General features: G+C 44.3%; 1 protein-coding gene across 4 annotated transcripts in view; it reads left to right on the forward strand.

Annotated features, from left to right (window-relative positions):
* The window catches only part of LOC134352092 (septin-9-like), a 585,694-nt gene that overhangs the window by 499,322 nt on the left and 64,169 nt on the right, over positions 1–22,203 (forward strand). For all 4 annotated transcript variants that reach the window (XM_063059263.1, XM_063059262.1, XM_063059265.1 and 1 more), the window contains one exon: positions 18,818–18,899. In XM_063059263.1, the coding sequence (XP_062915333.1) occupies positions 18,818–18,899 (82 nt within the window). The remainder of the gene's footprint in view (positions 1–18,817; positions 18,900–22,203) is intronic.

A 22,203-nucleotide genomic window follows, 5' to 3' on the forward strand; every position in this document is an offset into this window, starting at 1 on the left:
TAAGATCCTAAAGGGATTGGACAGGCTAGATGCAGGAAGATTGTTCCCGATGTTGGGGAAGTCCAGAACGAGGGGTCACAGTTTGAGGATAAAGGGGAAGCCTTTTAGGACCGAGATTAGGAAAAACTTCTTCACACAGAGAGTGGTGAATCTGTGGAATTCTCTGCCACAGGAAACAGTTGAGGCCAGTTCATTGGCTATATTTAAGAGGGAGTTAGATATGGCCCTTGTGGCTACGGGGATCAGGAGGTATGGAGGGAAGGCTGGTGCAGGGTTCTGAGTTGGATGATCAGCCATGATCATAATAAATGGCGGTGCAGGCTCGAAGGGCCGAATGGCCTACTCCTGCACCTATTTTCTATGTTTCTATGTTTCAATTCCTCCGGGGAGAACATGGTGCTTGGCCTGTGGACACTCAGCCAGGTTGGTTAGCATGCCCAGGGATCCCTCAGGATGTGTAGCGCGGCCAGGAACTGGACCAGCTGCCTGTACAAACGTCCCGGATCGGGGTCCATGAGGGGCAGGAATACACAGCTGTTTTCCGCCACTTTCTCAAACTTGGCCACAGTCGGGCTGAGAAAGATAGAACACAGAACATGGAACGTGACAGGAACAGGGCCTTCGAACCACGGTATTGTGGCAAATTAATTAAACATCTAACTAAACTGAGCTCTTCTGCCAACGCATTGTCCGCATCCTTCCATTCTCTGCATATTCATGTGCCTGACAGCCTCTTAAGCTCTGCTTCCAGCACCATCCACTACTCCTTGTAAATATGACCAGCACATCTCCTTGGAACTCTCTCCCCCCTTACATTAAATGTATGCCTCTAGTATTAGACATTTCAGCCCTGGGAAAAGATACTAGCTGTCTATTATAGCTCATAATCTTATAAACTTCTGTCAGGTCTCCTCCCAGCCTCTGCTGCTGCAAAGAAAACAACACAACCTCTCCACGTGGCACACACCCTGTGATCCAGGCAGCATTCCCGTAGACCTCTTCTGCACTTGGTGCAAAGTTTCCACATCCTTCATATAATGGGATGACCAGAACAGAATTCAGTACTCCAGATGTGGCCTCACCAGAGCTTTATAAGTCTGCAAGTTAAGTAACCAACTGGAACTCAGTACCTTGAAGCATGCCATATGTATTCTTTACTACCCTATCTACAAACCTGCGCAACGACTCATCAACACGAGAGATTCTGCAAACGCTGGAGATCCAAAACAACACACACAAAATGGTGGAGGAACTCAGCAGGTCAGGCAGCATCTATGGAAGTGAATAAACAGTCGACATTTTGGGCCAAGACCCTTCTTCAGGAGTTCAGAATTGGATCCCAAGGTCCCCCTGTTCATCATCACTATCAAAGTCTTTGGGATTTTATAGACCTGCATTCGTCCAAGCAAATGCAAAGAAATTCCTGGCTTTACTTTGACTGTAAAATAAGAAAGTAATTTTTGCTTTTACCGCGATATTCCATAGTCGATTGCTCGGAGTTGCATTGTGGTAATGGAGCGGTTAGTGCAGCACTATTACAGCGTCAGTGATTGGTGATAGGGGTTCAATTCCTGCTGCCGCTGTACATTCTCCCTGTGGGTGGGTGCTCCCATTGTTCCTCCCACATTCCAAAGACATAAGGGTTAGAAGGGGTCACTAAGTTGTGGGCATGCTTTGTTGGCGTTGGAAGCATGACAGCACTTGTGGGCTGCCCTTAACACCTTCCAGATGCAAACGACACATTCTGCTGTATGTTTCGACGTACGTGTGACAAGTAAAGCTTATCTTTCAATCTTTAAATGACTGCCTGCCATAACTGTGAAAGAAAAAGTGTGTATCTCCCCAGGAACAGAACAAATGCTTTGACAGTCCTTGTTGGGATTATTTCTCTCCGGAGACGTACGTTCCATGTGGAATTTCACAACGGGTACTTTTCACAATACAACAGCGCTCTATAGCAAGTAGTTCCAGCTCTTGTCTGCATTTACTGTTAACTTAATCTCTGCAATCAAAATGTGTGATGCTGAGATGGGCTTCGTGCTTTATGATAGCTAATCTGATGGGCCTTGTGGTTAGCAAAGTGTTTGTATATGTGGGAGTTCGTCCTGTGACACAACTGCAGAACAGACAGCCTCTGGGCCCATGTCTTTCATCGCTTGGAGATGGTGCCAATTATAGGCAGTATTATCTGAGTGTTTATACTACTCTGTCTACATCGCCTGCCGACCGTACAGACGTTTCTGCACATACTGTTCTTGGACGAGCATGAGAAATGTCAACTTCTAAAGGTTCATGAGTGATTTTGATTGGTTAAGAAAGGGGAACATGGTTGCCAGTGGCAGAGAGGACGGTAAGCATGGGGCACATTTTAGGTGGATGGACAAAAATTGCAAGAGAAATATTTTTGCACACAGCTGGATAATTTGTCAATGCAGTTGAGAAGCCATTAGAAGAAGAGCCTGGCTTGCCAGCGCCGCATTTTTTTTTATTAAGTGCAATCGTGAACAATAGCCAGATCAGAAATGCTGACCAAGTCAGCTAGTTCCCAAAGAGAACTCTGATAGGCCAATCAGATGGTTCACTGCGGCTCAGCGATAGAACACAAAAAAATCATATGTCAAGTACATAGAACAGGCACAAGGGTTGCTAGCCCCTGTACCCCAGAAACACACCTGAGCTGTGCGGCAGAGGTATGTCTTGATAGGCCTGTCTTTATTCCTTATCATACAGCCTCACAATAACAAGAGTAAACTAAATGTGGACAGGGAAAGCCTGTATAACAATATTTTAGCCTGAAGCAGACTCGACTGAACTAGCAGAGTTATGCCCTATAGTCGAAAGTGATGCTCAGGAAATGTAATATCTATCACCTGTTTGCTGATAATCAGCTTGAAATCTTGTTCATTAGACCTTATGTTTTCAAGCTCTTCGTTTTCCTTCCCGAAGTTTTCTGATTTCTGCAGCTGATCCGTTGATCTTGAGCCACAAAACAAGGAACTATATCATCATAGCTAAGTAAATATTTGCATTCAATGAACTGGATGACAAACTGTTAGTAATTGCTAATCCTACCATTACTCGCACTAACGCTAATGGAGTCCGAGTAGTTTAACAATGAAATTAGGCGAACATTTGCTCCATGTAAACATGTCAGAAGTTCAAGTCTCAATGCAGCCTTTAACTCTAATCCATTTAATTAATTTCCGAGTATATTCTGTCTTGAGGCAATGAGATGCTAATCTTGAACTAGTAGAGCTATAGTATTGTGCAGGAGTCTTCAGTACATATATATGGCTAGGGTGCCTAAGACTTTTGCATAGTACAGCAGTACTGACACCACACACAAAACAAATTGCATAACTTATGCGAGTGCAGATAAATCTGATTTGGATATGGGTCTCTATTGTGGACTGAGAGTGGGAAGGGGACAGGGAGAGGGGAGTCATAGATGGGAAAAGGGGAGTGGGAAGCACCAGAGAGACAGTCTGCAATGATTAATACCAATTGTTTGGAATCAAATGAACCTACAGTGTCTCAGGGCTGGGGGGTGTCTGGCTCCGCACCACCTCCCCAGCCCCTGGCACTCCTTCTCTGCCATCTGTCCCACACCCCTCCTGCAGGGTTCCACCCTCGCCGTACTCAACATCCTTCGCTCCTGCCAGATTTACAAGCTCCCTCTCTGCCCTACATTGACAAATACAGCACTGTTCAAACATCTTAGGTGCTCTGGCTATACGTAAGTGCCTAAGATATCTCCTCCAGCAATATACAAACAATGTGGAACATCTTTGTGGGAAATGAAAAGAAGTAGTGTTTATTGGCTGTGATATCACAGGACAATCAAGGTGGAGTAGGAGGCCATTTGGCCCATCAAGCCAGTGCCAGTTCTGAGTAGACAGATCCCAGGAGCTGCTGCTGCTTAGCTGAAACATTAAACCAAATGTGTTGGTGGATGCAAGTGATCCCATGGTAGTATTTGAAGTGGACAGTGTCCTAGAATCATAGAGCACTACAACACAGAATCATGCCCTTTGGCCCTCCCTGTTAATACTAGCCATCATGTAGCTAACAACCCTGATTCTACCAACCAATTTATGAACAAATCACCAAGAATTTAAAAAAGTTATATTTTAAAATACTTTACAATTAGTAATAAAGTAATTTTTAGGCATTTTCTACTTCCATAATTTCAGTGAAGCCAGACAACTATTAGATAATCATTATCTATCATTGAAAATGGACAACTAATTCTCTGTTATCTTGAAACATAGGAACAAGGAAGGCCATACAGTCATAGGGAGAACAAGCCCATAAGGTCATGGTGTGAGCATACAAACTGCTTAGAGATAGTGGCAAGAATTGAACCCCATTCGCCAGTGATACATTAGTGTTTACACTAAGCGTTACACCACCATGCTGCCTAAAAAACCAAAAGGAAGACATATTTGCAAAAGGATGTGGAATCCATAAATAAATATAACTTGTAATTCACCAAAGCTTAGAGTTATTCTTCTGCTGTCCCTTCTGAATCTGATGCATTTGCTTAGTAAGTCACTACCAGGTACTGCTCTACCTGTTGGTTTCATCACCCTCAAAGCCCCAGCGCAACAGAATCCTCTATTTTGGAAATAGTTATTATCCCCAGCCTCACCAGTTTATTGAGGGATTGGGATTCAGTATTTCAAAGTTCAAAGACAAATCAAATTTATTACCAAGGTACATGGGTGTCACCATTATAGCCCTGAGATTCATTTTCTTGCAGAATCAACGTAAGCCCTCACCCAACAAGATAGACAAATGTGCAAAAGACAACGAACTGTGCAAATAGAGAAAAAAGCAAGCAATAAGTGTTGAAAACATGATTTGCAACCCTTTCACAAACGCTTTGTATAAGACGTTGACGAGGCCTACTTTGGAGTGCTATGAATATTGCAGTTCTGGTCACCTACATATAGGAAAGATATCAATCAGTAAGATTGAAAGAGTACAGAGAAAATTTGCAGGAATGTTGCCAGGATGGGAGGACCTGAGTTATTGGGAAAGGTTGAATAGGTTAGCACTTGATTCCTGGTATGTAGGAGAACGAGGGGAGATTTGATAGAGGTTTATAAAAATTATGAGGGCCATATATAGGCTAAATGAAAGCAGGATGTGTGAAACTAGAACTAGAGGTCATGGATCAAGGGTGAAAGGTGAAATTTTTAAGGGGAACATGAGGGCCTTGTCACTCAGAGGGTGAACAAGCTGCCAGCAGAAGTGGTGGATGAGGGTTTGATTTCGGCATTAAAGAGAAGTCTGGATGAGTACATAGATGGGAGGGGGGTGGAGTGCAGGTCAATGGGACAAAGCAGAGTAATAATTTAGCATGGACCAGGCTGGCCAAAGGGTCTGATTCTGTGCTGTAACGTTCTATGACGCTTATTGTATTGGGGAAGTTCTTGAGGGAGTGCCCAGCTCAACGTACCTGAAGGGTGAGCTCACTATCAGCACGGATCCAAAAGAAAAGCTCCCCTCTCACGCAGTGGAGAAACCTGAAAGTGCAACATGAAATCTGCGTCTGCTGACACATGCTTTGCACCCATTGGAAAGCTGTGAAGCCATAACTGACTTGAGATAAGGCAAGCCCTTCAATTATTCTGAGTCAGCGGCGCCAGCATGGTCAATCTTAACAGCTTGCAGAGCATGCGGGTATCTAAACAGACGTGCCTTTTCACACTGATGTTAGGAGAGTGGGTGTGAATCCTCATCTTCTACAAAGCATTCTGTATTTGACAACTAGGTGGCGAGGCATAATTTAAATGTATTTATGGATTCACAACCCTTTTGCAAATATTGCTTTAAAGTTACTGTCAGAAGAGAAATGCTATATAATGATTTCAGATTGTCCTTTAAAAGCCTATGCAAAAGCTTCTTCTGTATATCTTGGCAAGTATTGGCTTGTAGGCGCAAAGTGACAAATAAAAGCCCTCGATCTTCAAAGAAAGTCTGCAGTGATGTACGTCACTTTATTGTGAGTTTTCAAAGCTCTTGAGCTTAATAGTAGGATGCCTGACAGTGTCCTCCTGAAATTTTCTCATTACCAGTTGCAAAGGCTAATTGTGTAACACTTTGAAAAGCTGTATTGTACTAAATGCCTCCTGTTGTTAAAGGAGGAACTGGTTGAAGAGTAGGGGTTAGGTTATTGCATTTTGCTTTGGATGTGACTTCAACCTCCCAAAGTTTACTGTATGATATGGGACCAGAATTAGTCTATTTGGCTCATCGAGTGTGCTCCTCCATTCAATCACTGCTGATTTTTTTCAACCCCATTCTCAAACCTTCTCTACTTAACCCTCAACCCATTTCCCAATCAGCAACCTATCAATCTTTGCCTTAAGTACTCTCAATGACTTGGCCTCCGATGCCCACTGAGCCAATTCCACAGATTGACTGAAGAAATTCTACCTCATTTCAGATCTGAAGAGACAACTCTTTATTCCGTAGTTATGCCCTCGGATCTTAGACTCTCTGTAGGTTTCAGTAAGGCATCCTTCTGCATCAAGTACAGGCCCAGAGACATCAAATGCTCCTCATACTTTAAGCCTTGAATTCCTGGGAACCTCCTCTGGGCCCTCTCCAGGACCAACACATCTTCTCTTTACCTTCTCCATTGGGACCCTTGGTCTATCTTGCTGAATGAATGGAGCCTCAATCATAATCTGGCTGTGTGTCAATCCCAAGTGATCAGTCTGATTCTGGAGTCAAATGAACAAGCATCTTACCAGCTGAGCTACTTTGAGGGAAGGTAAGGCAAAAAAAAATGTTGCATGGAATATTTCCCCATCCTTTGAGTAAAAACATGCATCGACTAGATTTACTGCAGACAGCAGTTTTTCCTGTTTCTGACTCAGAAGGTTATAGGGTCAAGTCCTGTTCGAGAGGGTTAAGTACAGCAGTCAGGCTCTGGTACAGTACTGAGGGGGTGCACACTGGTGTATCAGCTACCTCAGAACCACAATGGAAGCAAGTCACCCTCAAACCCGACGACTACCCAAGAGGGAGAGAGAGGGAGCTGTACCGTCCTTCAATGCTGGGACGCTGAAGGCCCCAGAGGAGGATGCTTCCACTGCCTCCCTCCAGTTAGTCCTCCTCAAGAGCCTTGCAGTCTAATTCCCGCTTCAACTTCCTGCAATTAGTTCACCATTGTTGTAACCAATTAACAGCACTCTTAGAGGATAAAACTTCGGCCAATCACAGGTGGGATGACACCTGTGGTGAAGGCTCTGGTACAACTGCCAATCAGGATGGTTTGCATTTGATCTATAACTAATCTATTCTCTCTGAAATAGATGGACCATGTAGTGCTTTGAGTGCTGAATGAGACACAAGTGCTAGAACCTGCACCGCGGGCTCTAAGCTCGATCAGGCCTCTACACTTTTAAAGTATCACCACTGTTACACTGTGGGCAGGCAACCGATGCACAGCAACATCCCACCACCAGCTGTGTGATAAACAAGGAATGGCCACTTTCAGAGACACTGACAGAGAAGATGATTAATGGAAGGCATTGGAAACTCTCCTACTGTTCTTCATTGAGCTTTATCCTGAATCGAGTACTCAGGCTTAACATTTTGTAAAGGATGTGCAGCCTTCCCTACTGTTGCTCCAGAGGTCCCAACTACATCAGACACTACTGCTATGGAGCACATATTCGAAAACATTGAGATTGAAGCTGAGGTGGCAACAGAGAGGTACAATCCATGAAGCCGGATCAAATTATCTTATCTTATGACTTCTAAAACGATTCAACTTAACATCCTACAGAACGTAACCACACATTTTTGCAGTGGTCTGCAAAAAGGAATGGCTGGATCTGATTTAAGTGTTAAAGTCGTGTAACGGGCCTAGGATTACAAATCCATGGATCTCTGCATCGCAGGCACACAGGGTGGTGAAGGAGATCTTTGGCACGTTGACCTTCATCACGCAGGGCACTGACTACAGAAGTTCAAGATGTTGATGAGGTTGTATTTGGAATATCGTAGTTCAGTTCTAAGTAAAATTATTGTAACCGAGTGACTGTTGAATATCATATTTTTGATAGAGTGCACTTATGTATTCACCTTGGTAATGCTAAAATAGCTGCCTGTGCCTTTAAGAGAAAATGGTGTTGTCATTTTGAGAATGACAAAGAGTTGTCATGCTCTAGAAAGTATGACGTTCAGATGCTTTTCCCAGATTTGGTGAGGAAAGATTTTCACGAGTAAATTGATCAGTGCTGGATAGCGTGATTGCGAAGTTCCTTAATCGGCTGACTACTACTGGTGAGCAAGGAGAACCCATTTCAAGGTCTAGCCTATATGTGTTTGGTAGTTAAGTACATGTGTGCCAAATAATTGCCACTACGGTATTGGTTTTTGTACAATTTGCTTTAGTTGTTTTCATACTGCATACGTAACAAGGGTGTGGTTTGAATTTAAACTGAGATTGTAATAGTGGGAACTGTTTTTTAAATTTATTTCATCGTTTTTATTTTGATTATCTCTTTCTGCAATAAAACATCTAAAACAGATAAAGGAATTTAAGATGCAAATAAGTATTTGTTGTCCTGCATGGGTATTTTTTCCCCAGGCTACAAAATTATTATCAAAGTACGTACAGTATATGTCACCATATACTACCTTGAAATTCATTTTCTTGCAGGCATTTACAGGAAATAAATGCAATAGAATTTATAAAAATCTACAGATAACGAAGACTAACAAATACCCATGTGCAAAAAATAATTTGAAAAGGTAAATAGATAACCTAAGTTGAAGAGTCCGTAAAATTGAGTCCATAGTTTGTGGAGTCAGTTGAGTGTTTTGAGGTGAGTGAATTTATCCACACTGTTTCGGGGGCCTAAATGTTGTTGGGTAATAACTGTGCCTGAACTTGGTGGTGCGGGATCTAAGGCCCCTGTACATCCTGCCCAATGGCAGTAGCGACAAGAGAGCATTGCCTGGATGTTGGGGGTCCTTGATGATGGATGCTGCTTTCCTGAGGAAGTGCTTCTTATAAATGCACTCCGTGCTGGGGAGGGTTTTGCCTGTGATGGACTGGGCTGTATCCACCATTTTTTGTGCAACTTTTCCATTCTTGGGCATTACTGTTTCCATACCAGGCTGTAGGAAAAATGCTATTAAGCTGGAAAGAGTGCAGAGATTTACGAGTGTGTTACTGGGACTCAAGGAACTGAGTTATGGAGTGAGGTTGAGGAGTGTTGGACTGGAGTGAATGATAAATGGTGGTGAGGTTGGGGGGGAAGTGTGATATCACAGGGGCACATAAAATCACAAGTGGTATTGATAAGGTATATGACCAGTTTCTCCCAGGGCTGGGCAACCAAGAACTAGATGATATAGATTTAGGGTGGGAGGGGAGAAAATTAATAGAAGCTACTGGCGTTGGTCTGTATATGGAGTGAGTTGGCGGAGGAAGCATTTGAGCCTGGTACATGAACAACATTTAAAAGGTATTTGGACAGGTTGTTTGTCCATCGTTGACGTCAGTGAGGATCTCGACGCTATTGTGATGGTGTCGAGACTAGCGTGTGATTTGGATTTAAGTGAGGGAGAGTTGCGCAGCGTCAGCCTCACTCTCTCTTCCCAATTCCCATCTGGATCCAGTGGCAAGTCAGAGTCGAGACAGCTGGAGATGGGACTAGGCGCAGTGGATGACCAGGACGTCTTCTGTGTCTTGTCCTGCTCTACACGTTCCACGACGCTTGCAGAGACCGCCTTCTTGACAATTGGACCTTCCATTGGTCTCGTCCGCTCAATCCGCCGGAGTCTGTCTTCACATGCTGGGATAGACAACTCCCTATCTCACTGACGGTTTGAGACTCGTCGGCTACCCTCACCTGGTTTAGCCGGCTCGTCGAAGCCGTTGCCGCTGTGGACAGTGTGGCCACTGTCGCATGCAAACAGCTACGGGGAGCCACAAGTGAGAGCTGAGTGCCAGGTGGGGACTAACTGCCTTGAAAAGGGCGCGACATGTTCCCCCACCAGAGGTGCTACCCCTCCCTGACACCCCATACACCGCATTTGGACAGGTAAAAGGATAGGAAAGGTATAAAGGGACATGAGCCAAAAATGAGTGAATGAGACAGCGTAGATAGGAATTATGGTTGGCAAGGGCCAGTTGGGCTGAAGGGCCTGTTTCTATGTTGAATAACTTTATGAATAGACGTGGGGGCGTGCCACAGTGGACCAGCTCCCACATACGCACCCAGTGACGGTTATTGCTCCTGCCTCACTGCTCCAGAGATCCCGGTCCGATCCTGATCGTGCGTACTTTCTGTGCGGAGTTTGCATGCTCTCTCCCAGTTCTGGTGGGCGCTCTAATTTCCTCCCATATGCTAAAACTACAATGGTAAATTAAATAGCGACTAAGTTACCCCTGATGTAGGTTAGTCACAGGCGAAGAGGTGATAGTGTGGGGGTTGGGGTGTTGTTAATGGGGATACAAGCAGTAAAATAGAATTATTTCCACTGGGTGATCGAGGGTCGCCGTGAATGTTGTGAGCAGAAGGTCCTGTTTTCATTCTACACGACTGTGAATTGAATGATATTAAAAGGTAAACAGGAAGATCTGAGTCGCTGATGCGTAACAGTCCATCTGTCAAGTTTTAAAGCAGCTTCTTACAGGAACTGAAGCAGTCTAGAACAATATATGCTTGAGGACCCCTTTAAGAATAAATCTGGCCCACCCCCATGAGGATAGCTGGGCTGTGTGACTCATCAAAGCGTCGGATCATTTACAGGGTGGTGGGAGAGGTTTTGCTGCACTGTTGGCTGAGGCCTGAGCTTCACAAATTGGCTCGCTTATCTGCTGGAACTCATCAAAGGAAGAGCCAGTGTCATGTCCCCCAGCTTGAGGGACAGGGTTAGATAAGGCCACGGTATCTCTGTGGGAGGCCGGGCTTCCTCTCACATCATCACTCACCCTTCACCGACAGGGCAGCGGGCGGCAGTGAGTGATGGGACAATAGCAATGGTATTCCCTCCACCCAAAACTAAACGGTGTTGAAATTCCTTTCTGGCACTATACAGGCAGTAGGACAGGGCACCGGTAATTTAAACAGACGTGTGTAAGACATATTACAACTCCAAATGCGTCCTTTACCCAGATGGACTAGAACTTGCACCCGCATAAAAATTGGGTGAGGCCGCACTTGGAGTGATGTGTGCAGTTCTGGTTGTCCAACTACAGAAAGGATGTGGATGCTTTGGAGAGGGTGCAGAGTGCTGCCTTGAACATGGAACAGTATAGGACAGTACAGGCCCTTTGGCCCGCGGTGTTGTGCTGATCCTTTAACCTACTTGGAGATCAACCTAACCCTTCCCTCTATTTTTTTCCACATAGCCCTCCATTTTCCTATCATGAATGTGCCTATCTAAGAGTTTCTTAAATGTCCTTAATGTATCTGCCTCTACCACCACCCCTGACAGTGTGCTCCAAGCACTCACCACTCTCTGTGTAGAAAGGTTTCCTCTGACGTTAGAGGGTAGCAGCTATGGCAAGAGGTTAGATTGTTTTTTCTCTCTCTCTGGAGCTCAGGAGCCGAGGGTAGACATGATAGGAGTTTGTAAAATTATTAGAGGAAGACAAAACCCATTTCCCCTAAGGTCCATTGGTTCATTTGTGCCGTGTCGCATGACGTGGGCAATCATGGTCTTTCCACGATCATGATTGTTCTTGGCAGATTTTTCTAGAGAAGTGGTTTGCCTTTGCCTTCTTCTGAGCAGTGTCTTAACAAGATGGGTGACCCCCAGCCATTATCAATACTCTTCAGGAATTGTCTGCTTACGTGACTACTACTTGTGATATGCACCCGCTGCTCATGTGACCATCCACCACGTGTCCCTGATCGGGGGCTAAACAGGTGCTACACCTTGGCCAAGGGTGACTGCAGGCTAGCAGAGGGAAGAAGCTGCTTATACCTCCTCTGGTAGAGACGTATCTCCACCCCACCATCCTTTCCCCTAAGGTAGAAATGTCAGATAATAGAGGATGTGCATTTAAGGTGAGTGGGCGGTTGAGGGGGGGGAAGTTAATTTTTATACAGCGGGTGGCAAATGTCTGGAACAGGCTGCCAGGGATTATAGTGTATCTAATATAATAGAGATATTTAGGAGCATAGATTATGTGCAGATAGAATTGGCATTATGGTCAGCACAGACATCGTGGGCTGAAGGGCCTGTTCCCGTGATGTACTGTTCTTTGGTCTAACTACAGCGTTTGTATCTGTCATAGAATCACAGAGCACAGAAACAGGCCCTTTATTCTGCCATGTGCTTGCCAACCACTGTTGCATTTGCCTGCATTGGAATTTTATCTATCTATGCCTCCGCAAGTCAGAGAGAGTCATAGAAAAGTACAGCACAAAAACGGGCCCTTTGGCCCATCTAGTCAATACTGAACCATTTAAACTGCCCATTCCCATCGACCTGCACTGGGACCATAGCCCCCATACCCCTACCATCCATGTACTTATCCAAACTTCCCTTAAACTTTGAAATCGAGCTCGCATCCTCCACTCCTGCTGGCAGCTCATTCCACACTCTCAGTACCCTCCGAGTGAAGACATTTCACTTCATGTTGCCCTTAAACTTTTCACCTTTCACCCTTAACCCAAGACTTCTGGTTATAGTTCCACGCAACCTCAGTGGAAAAAGTTTGCTTGCATTTTATATATATAAATAAGGTTGTTTTTTCCTGTGGAGCTCTCCAATACAAGATCAACAGTGATCTGTTCAGTCAGCAGAGATAACTTAGCTCAGAGAGCATCTGGACTGTAGAACGGGCTGCCCCTGGGAGTGCACAAGGCAAAAAGCATGTGTATGTTTAAGAGGAGGCTGGATAGACAGATGAGAGAAGATGGAAGGAAGCTTGTGCAGAGTGTAACCATAGTTACCCAATAACTGGGCTCAGATAGCTGCTATTTTTTACATTGTGACTCATCACTGTAAACTTACCACTGGAGGTAAAATTCGTTTGCACTTCATTGGAGACAGCTCTGAAAGTGACTCAGTGTGGATTTTTTTTAACAGTGGTGGGATGCCAGCAGTCTCGGTCTGATTAATTGCAGGGCCTGACAGGCAGATGCCAGCTGCTCTCCTGTCAACCCAGCATGGAACAAATGGCAACCACCAGCCCTCTGTGAATGCAGATGTTGCTGGGACACAAGGGACTGAGTTATGGAGGGCAGGTTGAGCAGGTTGGGACATTTTTACTCTGGGAAGTGGGAGACTGAGGGGTGACCTTACAGAGGCGTCTATAACCACAAGGAGCTTCACGCCATCTTTTTTTTCCCCAGAGAAAGAAAATCAAGAATTAAAGGTGCATGGGTTTAAGGTGGGAGGGTAGAGATTTAATAGAATCCTGAGGGGGCAACCTTAAACTTCCCGGAGTTAAGATGTAAAAGCTACCTATAAAATCCAACATTCCCCCGCCCCCACCGTTTCATGTAATAATATAATTAATTAACACAAGTAAAACTGTAACACAAAATTCCTAATCAGTTTCCTGATGATCAGTGAAGATAAAATTTGCTTTGATTATTATAAAACAATGACATAATTCATGTTGTGTTAAGTTCTGCAGTTGATAAATTGTTAAATCTGTAACTTTTTTTTCATTTCTACAAAAGAACTGTGTCTAGTTTTGATTTTGCTCTTGTATGACTCATTTGACTCAGATAAATACCTGAAACTTCCTTTTGAAATCTGAAGTAGCAAGCGGCTGGTTAGTTTATAGTAACCCCTTAGGCCAAAGAATATAAATTATTCCATTCAGCACCGTGACAACTGGCTGAGTGGTATATTTGAGAGAGCACATATCCCCAATACTTCACGATAACTCGTAACTCAACTGAGTCGAGTGCTCAGGTTCACCGAGAATGATCAAGACAGTGAAAAATTGCCGTATGAGGAGCGTATGATGGCTCTGGGTTTGTACTTGTTGGAGTTTAGAAGAACGATAGGGGACATCATTGAAATCAATCGAATATTGAAAGGCTTAAGTAGAGTGGATGTGTTTTTTACAGTGGGGGAGGCTAGGATCAGAGAGCAGAGTATCAGAGTAGAAGATATTTCTTTAGACCAAAGATGAGGAGGAATTTCTTTAGCCAGAGGGTGGTGAATCTACGGAATTCATTGCCACAAATGGTTGTGGAGGCCATGTCATTGTCATATTTAAAGCGGAGATTGATAGTTTCTTAATTAGAAAGTGTGTCAAAGGTTACGGGGAGAAGGCAGGAGAATGAGATGAGAGGGATAATAAATCAGCCATGATGTGATGAAATGGCAGAACAGACTCGATGGGTCGAATGGCCGAATCCTGCTCCTATCTTTTAGTCTTATTCTGTTGAACCTTTGTCATAATGCAATATAATATTCATGGCCCATGCCCTCAAAAAGACTGAAGCCAGATTTCGGGAGATTTTTTTCCTTTTCTGCCATTGTGGTCTGTCAGGGCTCAACAGCAGTCAGATGAAAAATTTTCATTGAACACGCTGGCCAAATCCAAAATAAAGTGGCATGGTTAAAATACTCTCAGTGTGTCACTCATTCATTGGTCAGAGAGAAAGTTACAACAGGTAGATTGCTGAGGAGGTCACCTGATTTTAAGTAAGCAGGGTAAAACTGAAATACACTCAGTGGCCACATTATTAGGTGCCCCCTGTACCCTAATAACATGGCCACTGAGCATATGTTCATGGTCTTCTGCTGCTGTAGCCCACTCACTTGAAGGTCTGATGTGTTGTGCATTCAGAGATGCTCTTTTGCACACCACTGTTGTAAAGCGTGGTGATCTGAGTTCCTGTCACCTTCCTGCCCGCTTGAACCAGTCTGACCATTCTCCTCTGACCTCTCTCATTAACAAGGTGTTCTCGTCAACAGAACTGCCACTCACTGGATGTCTTTTGGTTTTCGCACCACTCTCTGTAAACTCTAGAGAGTGTTGTGTGTGAAAATCCCAGGAGATCAGTAGCTTCTGAGATACTCAAACCACCCTGTCTGGCACCAACAACCATTCCACAGTCAAAGTCATTTAGATCTCATTTCTTCCCCATTCTGATGTTTGGTCTGAACAACAACTGAACCTCTTGACCATGGTTTTATGCAATTGAGTTGCTGCCACATGATTGGCTGATTAGATATTTACAGTAATAAGTAGGCGTACATGTGGATCTAATAAAATGGGCACTAAGTGTAGATCCATTTCTGTTCATGGTGACCAATTAAATCTGCAAATATCTAGCACCTCCTTCCCCCAAAATGGGACTGATGGAGATAAGCATTTGATACAGTTAGTTTGCTCTACTTAGATCTATTCATTTTGGACCTCAAAAGATTCCTCATTGGCATTCCGTTTTGCGTTGCTGATTACTACCATACTGAGTCCAGATTCAGTATAGACAATGAAGGAGGCTATTCGGCCCACTGAACCTATGCTGACCACTACACAGAAATCTCATCAGTCTTATTGTTCTATAAACCAAGGTCTGTATATTGTTCACCTTCAGATCCCAGTTCAATTAACCACTTGATTCCCGTTCCCTACTTATTCCACCATATTTCTAAAGCAGGGCTGTCCAACCTGGGGTCCACAGACTCCTTGCTTCATGGTATTGGTCCATGGCGTAAAAAGGGCTGGGAACCTCTGTTCCAAAGGGTGTCTGGAAACAAGGTTTGGCATACAATAACAACAGCCTGCATTTGTATAGCAGCTCCTGTGTAGTCATAGTCATACTTTATTGATCCCGGGGGAAATTGGTTTTCATTACAGTTGCACCATAAATAATAAATAGTAATAGAACCATAAATAGTTAAATAGTAATATGTAAATTATGCCAGTAAATTATGAAATAAGTCCAGGACCAGCCTATTGGCTCAGGGTGTCTGACCCTCCAAGGGAGGAGTTGTAAAGTTTGATGGCCACAGGCAGGAATGACTTCCTATGACGCTCTGTGTTGCATCTCGGTGGAATGAGTCTCTGGCTGAATGTACTCCTGTGCCCACTCAGTGCATTATGTAGTGGATGGGAGACATTGTCCAAGATGGAATGCAACTTAGACAGCATCCTCTTGTCAGACACCACCATCAGAGACTCCAGTTCCATCCCCACAACATCACTGGCCTTGCGAATGAGTTTGTTGATTCTGTTGGTGTCTGCTACCCTCAGCCTGCTGCCCCAGCACACAACAGCAAACATGATAGCACTGGCCACCACAGACTCGTCATCCTCAGCATCGTCCGGCAGATGTTAAAGGACCTCAGTCTCCTCAGGAAGTAGAGACGGCTCTGACCCTTCTTGTAGACAGCCTCAGTGTTCTTTAACCAGTCCAGTTTATTGTCAAATCGTATCTCCAGGCATTTGTAATCCTCCACCATGTCCACACTGACGCCCTGGATGGAAACAGGGGTCACCGGTACCTTAGCTCTCCTCAGGTCTACTACCAGCTCCTTAGTCTTTTTCACATTAAGCTGCAGACAATTCTGCTCACACCATGTGACAAAATTTCCTACCGTAGCCCTGTACTCAGCCTCATCTCCCTTGCTGATGCATCCAACTATGGCAGAGTCATCCGAAAACTTCTGAAGATGACAAGACTCTGTGCAGTAGCTGAAGTCCGAGGTGTAAATGGTGAAGAGAAAGGGAGACAAGACAGTCCCCTGTAGAGCCCCAGTGCTGCTGATCACTCTGTCGGACACACAGTGTTGCAAGCACACGTACTGTGGTCTGCCAGTCAGGTAATCAAAAATCCATGACACCAGGAAAGCATCCACTTGCATCGCTGTCAGCTTCTCCCTCAGCAGAGCAGGGCAGATGGTGTTGAACGCACTGGAGAAGTCAAAAACCATGACCCTCACGGTGCTCGCTGGCTTGTCCAGGTGGGCGTAGACACGGTTCAGCAGGTAGACAATGGCATCCTCAACTCCTAGTCGGGGCTGGTAGGCGAACTGGAGGGGATCTAAGTGTGGCCTGACCATAGGCCAGAGCAGCTCCAGAACAAGTCTCTCCAGGGTCTTCATGATGTGGGAGGTCAATGCCACCGGTCTGTAGTCATTGAGGCCGCAGGGGCGCGGCGTCTTCGGTACAGGGACGAGGCAGGACGTCTTCCACAGTACAGGAACTCTCCGGGCCTCAGGCTCAGGTTGAGTACATGATGAAGTACTCCACATAGCTGAGGGACACAGGCTTTGAGCACCCTGGTACTGACACCATCCGATCCTGCAGCCTTGCTTGGGTTGAGTCGTTTCAGCTGTCTTCTCACCTGTTCAGCTGTGAAGCCCACCATGGTGGTTTCGTGTGGGGAAGGGGTATAGTCATGAAAGCAGGGTGGGGGACTGTGAGGAGGGGTAGGAGGGGAGAGTGGAATATGTGAATATGGAATATAGCAAAACAATCCAAAGCATTTCACAGGAGCACCGTCGAACAAGGTTTGACACTGAGCTGCAAGAAGACATTTAAGGGTCAACCAGGAGGTGGGGAGGGGTGAAGAAGCTTAAGGAGGTGATTACTAAGCTTAGGGATGGGAGGGATTTAAGGAGAAGCGTGGGAATCTTAAACTTGGTGTTACCCGAATGAAAGTGAATATAACTCAGCAGCAGGCCCTTCAGGTGAATGGGACTTCCTGTAAGTTAAGGCACAGAGTCTGGGGTCATTTATGTTCATGACTGTATGTTAGCCCAGTTACAGCGAGGAGTTAATAGAAGCATTACTTGAAAGCTCCTCTTGTCACATTAAAGCTTGAAATGTTATGTGCTCAGTTTCTGAAATCCGTTATAATCAATAGACCCAGATTTCAGAGAGAAGGCTGAACCTCAATGGAAGTAAGGAAAAACTGCAGATATTGTAAATCTAAAATAAGCCATAAAATTCTGGAAATACTCTACAGGTCGGATCTCATCTGTGGGAAGAGAAAGTAGAGTTAACATCACAATGCAATTTGATTGTCTATTTCCCTCCATAGATGCTGCCTAACCTGCTGAGTTCCTCCAGCGTTTTGTGCACATTGACCCAGATATCCAGCATCTGCAGAATCTCTTGTGTCTTAGATTAAACCTGCAGCTTTTGCTATATACTGAAAACCCCTGAGGATAAATTTCTGGGTAATACCACTTGAACGCTGGTCACTACTCTCTTGTTAATTTATTTTGTCCTCCTATTGGGTCATAGCTTTTCTGATGCAGGGTTTCAACTTGAAACATCGACATTTCCTTTCTGCCATAGCTGCCGCTCAACCCGGACAGATTAAAGAGATTAGCTTTATTTTGTCACGTGTGCATTGAACCATACAATGAAATTCGTTTTTGCGTCAAATCAGCGAGGTTTGTGTCGCCACGCTCCCAGAACCAACAGAGCTTGTCCACCGCTCACTAACCCCTACCCTACTATAGGGTGACTGTGTGGGTTTCCTCCGGGTGCTCAGGTTTCCTCCCACATTCCGAAGGCGCAAAGGTCAGTAGGTGAATTGGTCACATGTGTAATTGGGTGGTGTGAACTCAATGGGTTGAAAGGGTGTTGTATCTTTGAAAAGAAATAAAAGAAAAATATAGCCAGTGTCAGACTCTCATTTGACCAGATACGAGCGGTTCAAATGGGGAAAGTTTGGTGTGCTTGAGCATATTTAATTATGCTGACATAACCAGACACATGAATACTATTGGTTGGGACTGAATTTCTACGTCGTATTACATTCCACAGGGTTACATCAAGTCATTTCTGTTCTCCTGCAGCTATTCACTTCATCTATCTAATCTTCATGATGCTATTTTCTCCTTCTAGTTATTGAAGAAAAAGGAGTAAAGATGAACTTGACAGTTATTGACACACCAGGATTTGGAGATCAAATAAACAATGAAAACTGGTGAGTTAACGGGTTCCTGCAGGACTTTTGTTCATCGTGTTGATTTGCATTTTTCAAAGAAATTCAAAGTAATGAGAAAAGAATCTCTGGGTTGTATATGGTGACATTTATGTACTTTGAGAATAAACTTACTTTAAACTTTGAACTTAAGAACAGAATTAGGCCATTTGGCCCATCAAGTCTGTTTCGCTGTTCCATCATGGTTGATTTATTATTCCCTCTCAACCCCATTTTCTTGCCCTTTCCTTTGACATCCTAACTAATCAGGAAGCTATCAACTTCAGCTTTATATATATATCCATTGACTTGGCTCCCACAACCACCTGTGGCAATGAATTCCACAGATTCACCATCTTCTTGGCTAAAGCACTCCCTCCTCATCTCTGTTCTAAAGGAATGTCCTTCTATTCTGATGTTGTCCCCTTTGGTACTGCACTCTCCCACTATTAAAAACATTCTTTCCTGGTCAGCTGTATCCAGGCCTTTTTAATATTCAATAGATTTTAATGAGATCCCTCCCCCTCAAGTACTGCTGGGTGTTTCATTACAAATTCACAATTGAACAGTCTGTGCCTCTTAAATCAGCATTAAAAATAAATGCTGATAAAGGGTGGCCTGGAAAAAGTCTTTAAAATTATGGAAGGATAGGAGGTGTTTTCACTTGCAGGCAAGAGCAGTAGTTGGAGATACAAAATGTGGAGATTAGTAATAAATCAGGCATGGAATTGAAGAGATTCTATATGCAGAGAGTGGTTAGAAGGTCAAATGGCCATCACAAGGATGGTTGAGGTGAATTGCTTGGATCCATTTAAGCCAAGGATTCGTAACCTGGGTCCATCCACAGACTCCTTACTTAACGGTCCATGGCATAAAAAAGGTTGGGAACCATGATATAATGGGAAGTTGTATAGGCCTGTAATTGTGAATGGAACCAGCACGTTGATGGTGGCCAATGAGGAAAGTCAGGAGGTTAAGTAGAGCATTCCATTCTCCGGAGCAGTTGTTAATTTGAAATAAGTGATCATCAAAACTTTGCTCACTCAAGACATTAAGGGGTATGTGACAAAAGCCCTGGGTCACCACTCAGCCATGGTCTCATTGAATAGGGAATTGTCTTGGTTTACTTCCCTGTTCTGAGAATCCAAGAATCTGCTGGAGCCTGGAGGCCGAAGATGGCTCATCCAGGGGTTAGAGAACAGTGTATGCGTGTGTTTGGGTGGGAGAGAAGGAAGAACAGGATTGGACTTGATTTGCTGTTGTCACTTAGGCACTTGATAAGTTCTGTTTTGTTGTGCTCTGTGATGTTCTGCCAAGCATTGTGGGTGTGCTCTGTTAGGCCCAGACTGTGTGTCATCATTTACGGCTGTCCCCAGCATGTCCTTTCAGGTGGTGTTGATTGTTAGCACAAACGGCACATTTCACTGTATGCTTCAATGTACATGTGATAAATAAATGAAACTGAATCTAAGCTGGTGCTGAAGGTTTTGAAAATGTTTTGAAACTAGATTAATTGCAAAAGGGTATCATGTTCTTCATCCAGTCACCTTCTTCCCCTCACCCATATGTCAGGCAGTGAGTTTACCATCAACACTTTACGTCCAAATATTATTGTCCTCTGCTAACTCAATCCCGCAATGAAATACCATCTCTGCAGTCCATTGACTAGACCGTAGAAAATAGGAGCTTTAGAATTAGGCAAAATGGAGATGGGCTTGTTGTGGTATTTAATTCAATGTCAGTTATTGACAAAATATGTTAATTTGACATTCCCCCCCCCCACCTAAAAAAATCCTGCCCCCTCCTACAGGTACATGTCAATAAATATGAGAGAGTGCAGAGAAAATTTACAAGGATGTTGCCGGGGCTTGAGGATCTCGGTTATAGGAAGTTTGCGCAGGCTAGGGCTTTATTTCTGAAGTAAAGGTTGAGGAGAGATTTGGTAAAGGTCTACAAAAGTATGAGGGGTATAGAAAGGGCAGCATTTTCCCACTGAGATTGGGTGAGTCTAGAACCAGAGGCCATGGGTTAAAGATGAAAGGTGAAATGTTTATGGAGAATATGAGGGGGGGAATCATCTTCACTCAGAGGGTGGTGAGAGTGTGGAGCGAGCTACCAGTGGAAATAGTGAATAAGGATTTGATTTCAACATATAAGGGACATTTGGGTAAATACATGGATGGGAAGGTTATGGAGGGTTATGATCCAGTTGCAGGTTGAAGGGATTAGGCAGGTTAATGGTTTGGCACAGGTTAGATGGGCCAAAGGGCCTTTTTCTATGCTGTAGTGTTCTTCTGTGACTCCTTACCACAGAGCACAAGAGCAGGTTGGAACACAGGGATGCCACCTGGGAGTTGCCCTCTATCTCACTCACCATCCAGACTTGGAAAGATAATTGCTGTTGCTTCATTGTTGTTGAGTCTCAATCTCTGAGCCCTTCCCCCATCAACAATGTAGGATTGGCTTCACCATAGCGAGGCGGTTAGCGCGATACTGTTACAGCTCAGTGAATTCCAGAGTTCAGAGTTCAATTCCAATGCCATTCTGTGAGGAGTCTTTGTACGTTCCCCACCCCCGTGGAATGCGAGGGTTTTCCCTGGGTGCTCTGGTTTCCTCCCACAGTCCAAAGGCATACCAGGTAGGTTAATCAGTCAGTGTAAATTGTCCTGAAATTAGGTTAGGGTTAATGGAGTTGTGGGATTGCTGGTGTGGCGTGGCTCGAAGGGCAGAAGGACCGGCTCCACGCTGTGTTACTAAATAAATAAGTAAATAGATAGATAAATAAATAAATGAATGAATGGAGTCCAAGAAAATTTGGGGACTGGGAATCTGAAAGCAATATTTGGAATAGCACAAGTCATTTTAAATGGACAGTAATGCCAAATCTGCAGTCAAATCAGCATATAATTTTCTATGAATAATAATGACAACACACAGAAAATGCTGGAGAAACTCACCTGGTCGGGCACCATCTATGAAGAGGAACAAACAGTCAATGCTTTGGTCCAGTGTTAACAAGTGAGGAGGGGGTGGGTGCTTGGGTGGGTCTGGAGGGGCGATGAAGTGAGAAAGTAGGAAATGATGACTTGAGAGTTAAGGGCAAAAGTTTAGGGGTATCATGAGGGGGAACTTCTTTACTCAGAGAGTGGTAGCTGTGTGGAACTAGCTTCCAGTAGAAGTGGTAGAGGCAGGTTCGATTTTGTTATTTAAAAAAAATTGGATATGTATATGGACTGGAAAGGAATGGTGGGTTATGGGCTGAGTGCAGGTCGGTGGGACTAGGCGAGGGTAAGCGTTCGGCATGGAC

Source organism: Mobula hypostoma, chromosome 9 (genome assembly GCF_963921235.1).
Source record: "Mobula hypostoma chromosome 9, sMobHyp1.1, whole genome shotgun sequence".
In the NCBI taxonomy this organism is placed as follows: domain Eukaryota; kingdom Metazoa; phylum Chordata; class Chondrichthyes; order Myliobatiformes; family Myliobatidae; genus Mobula; species Mobula hypostoma.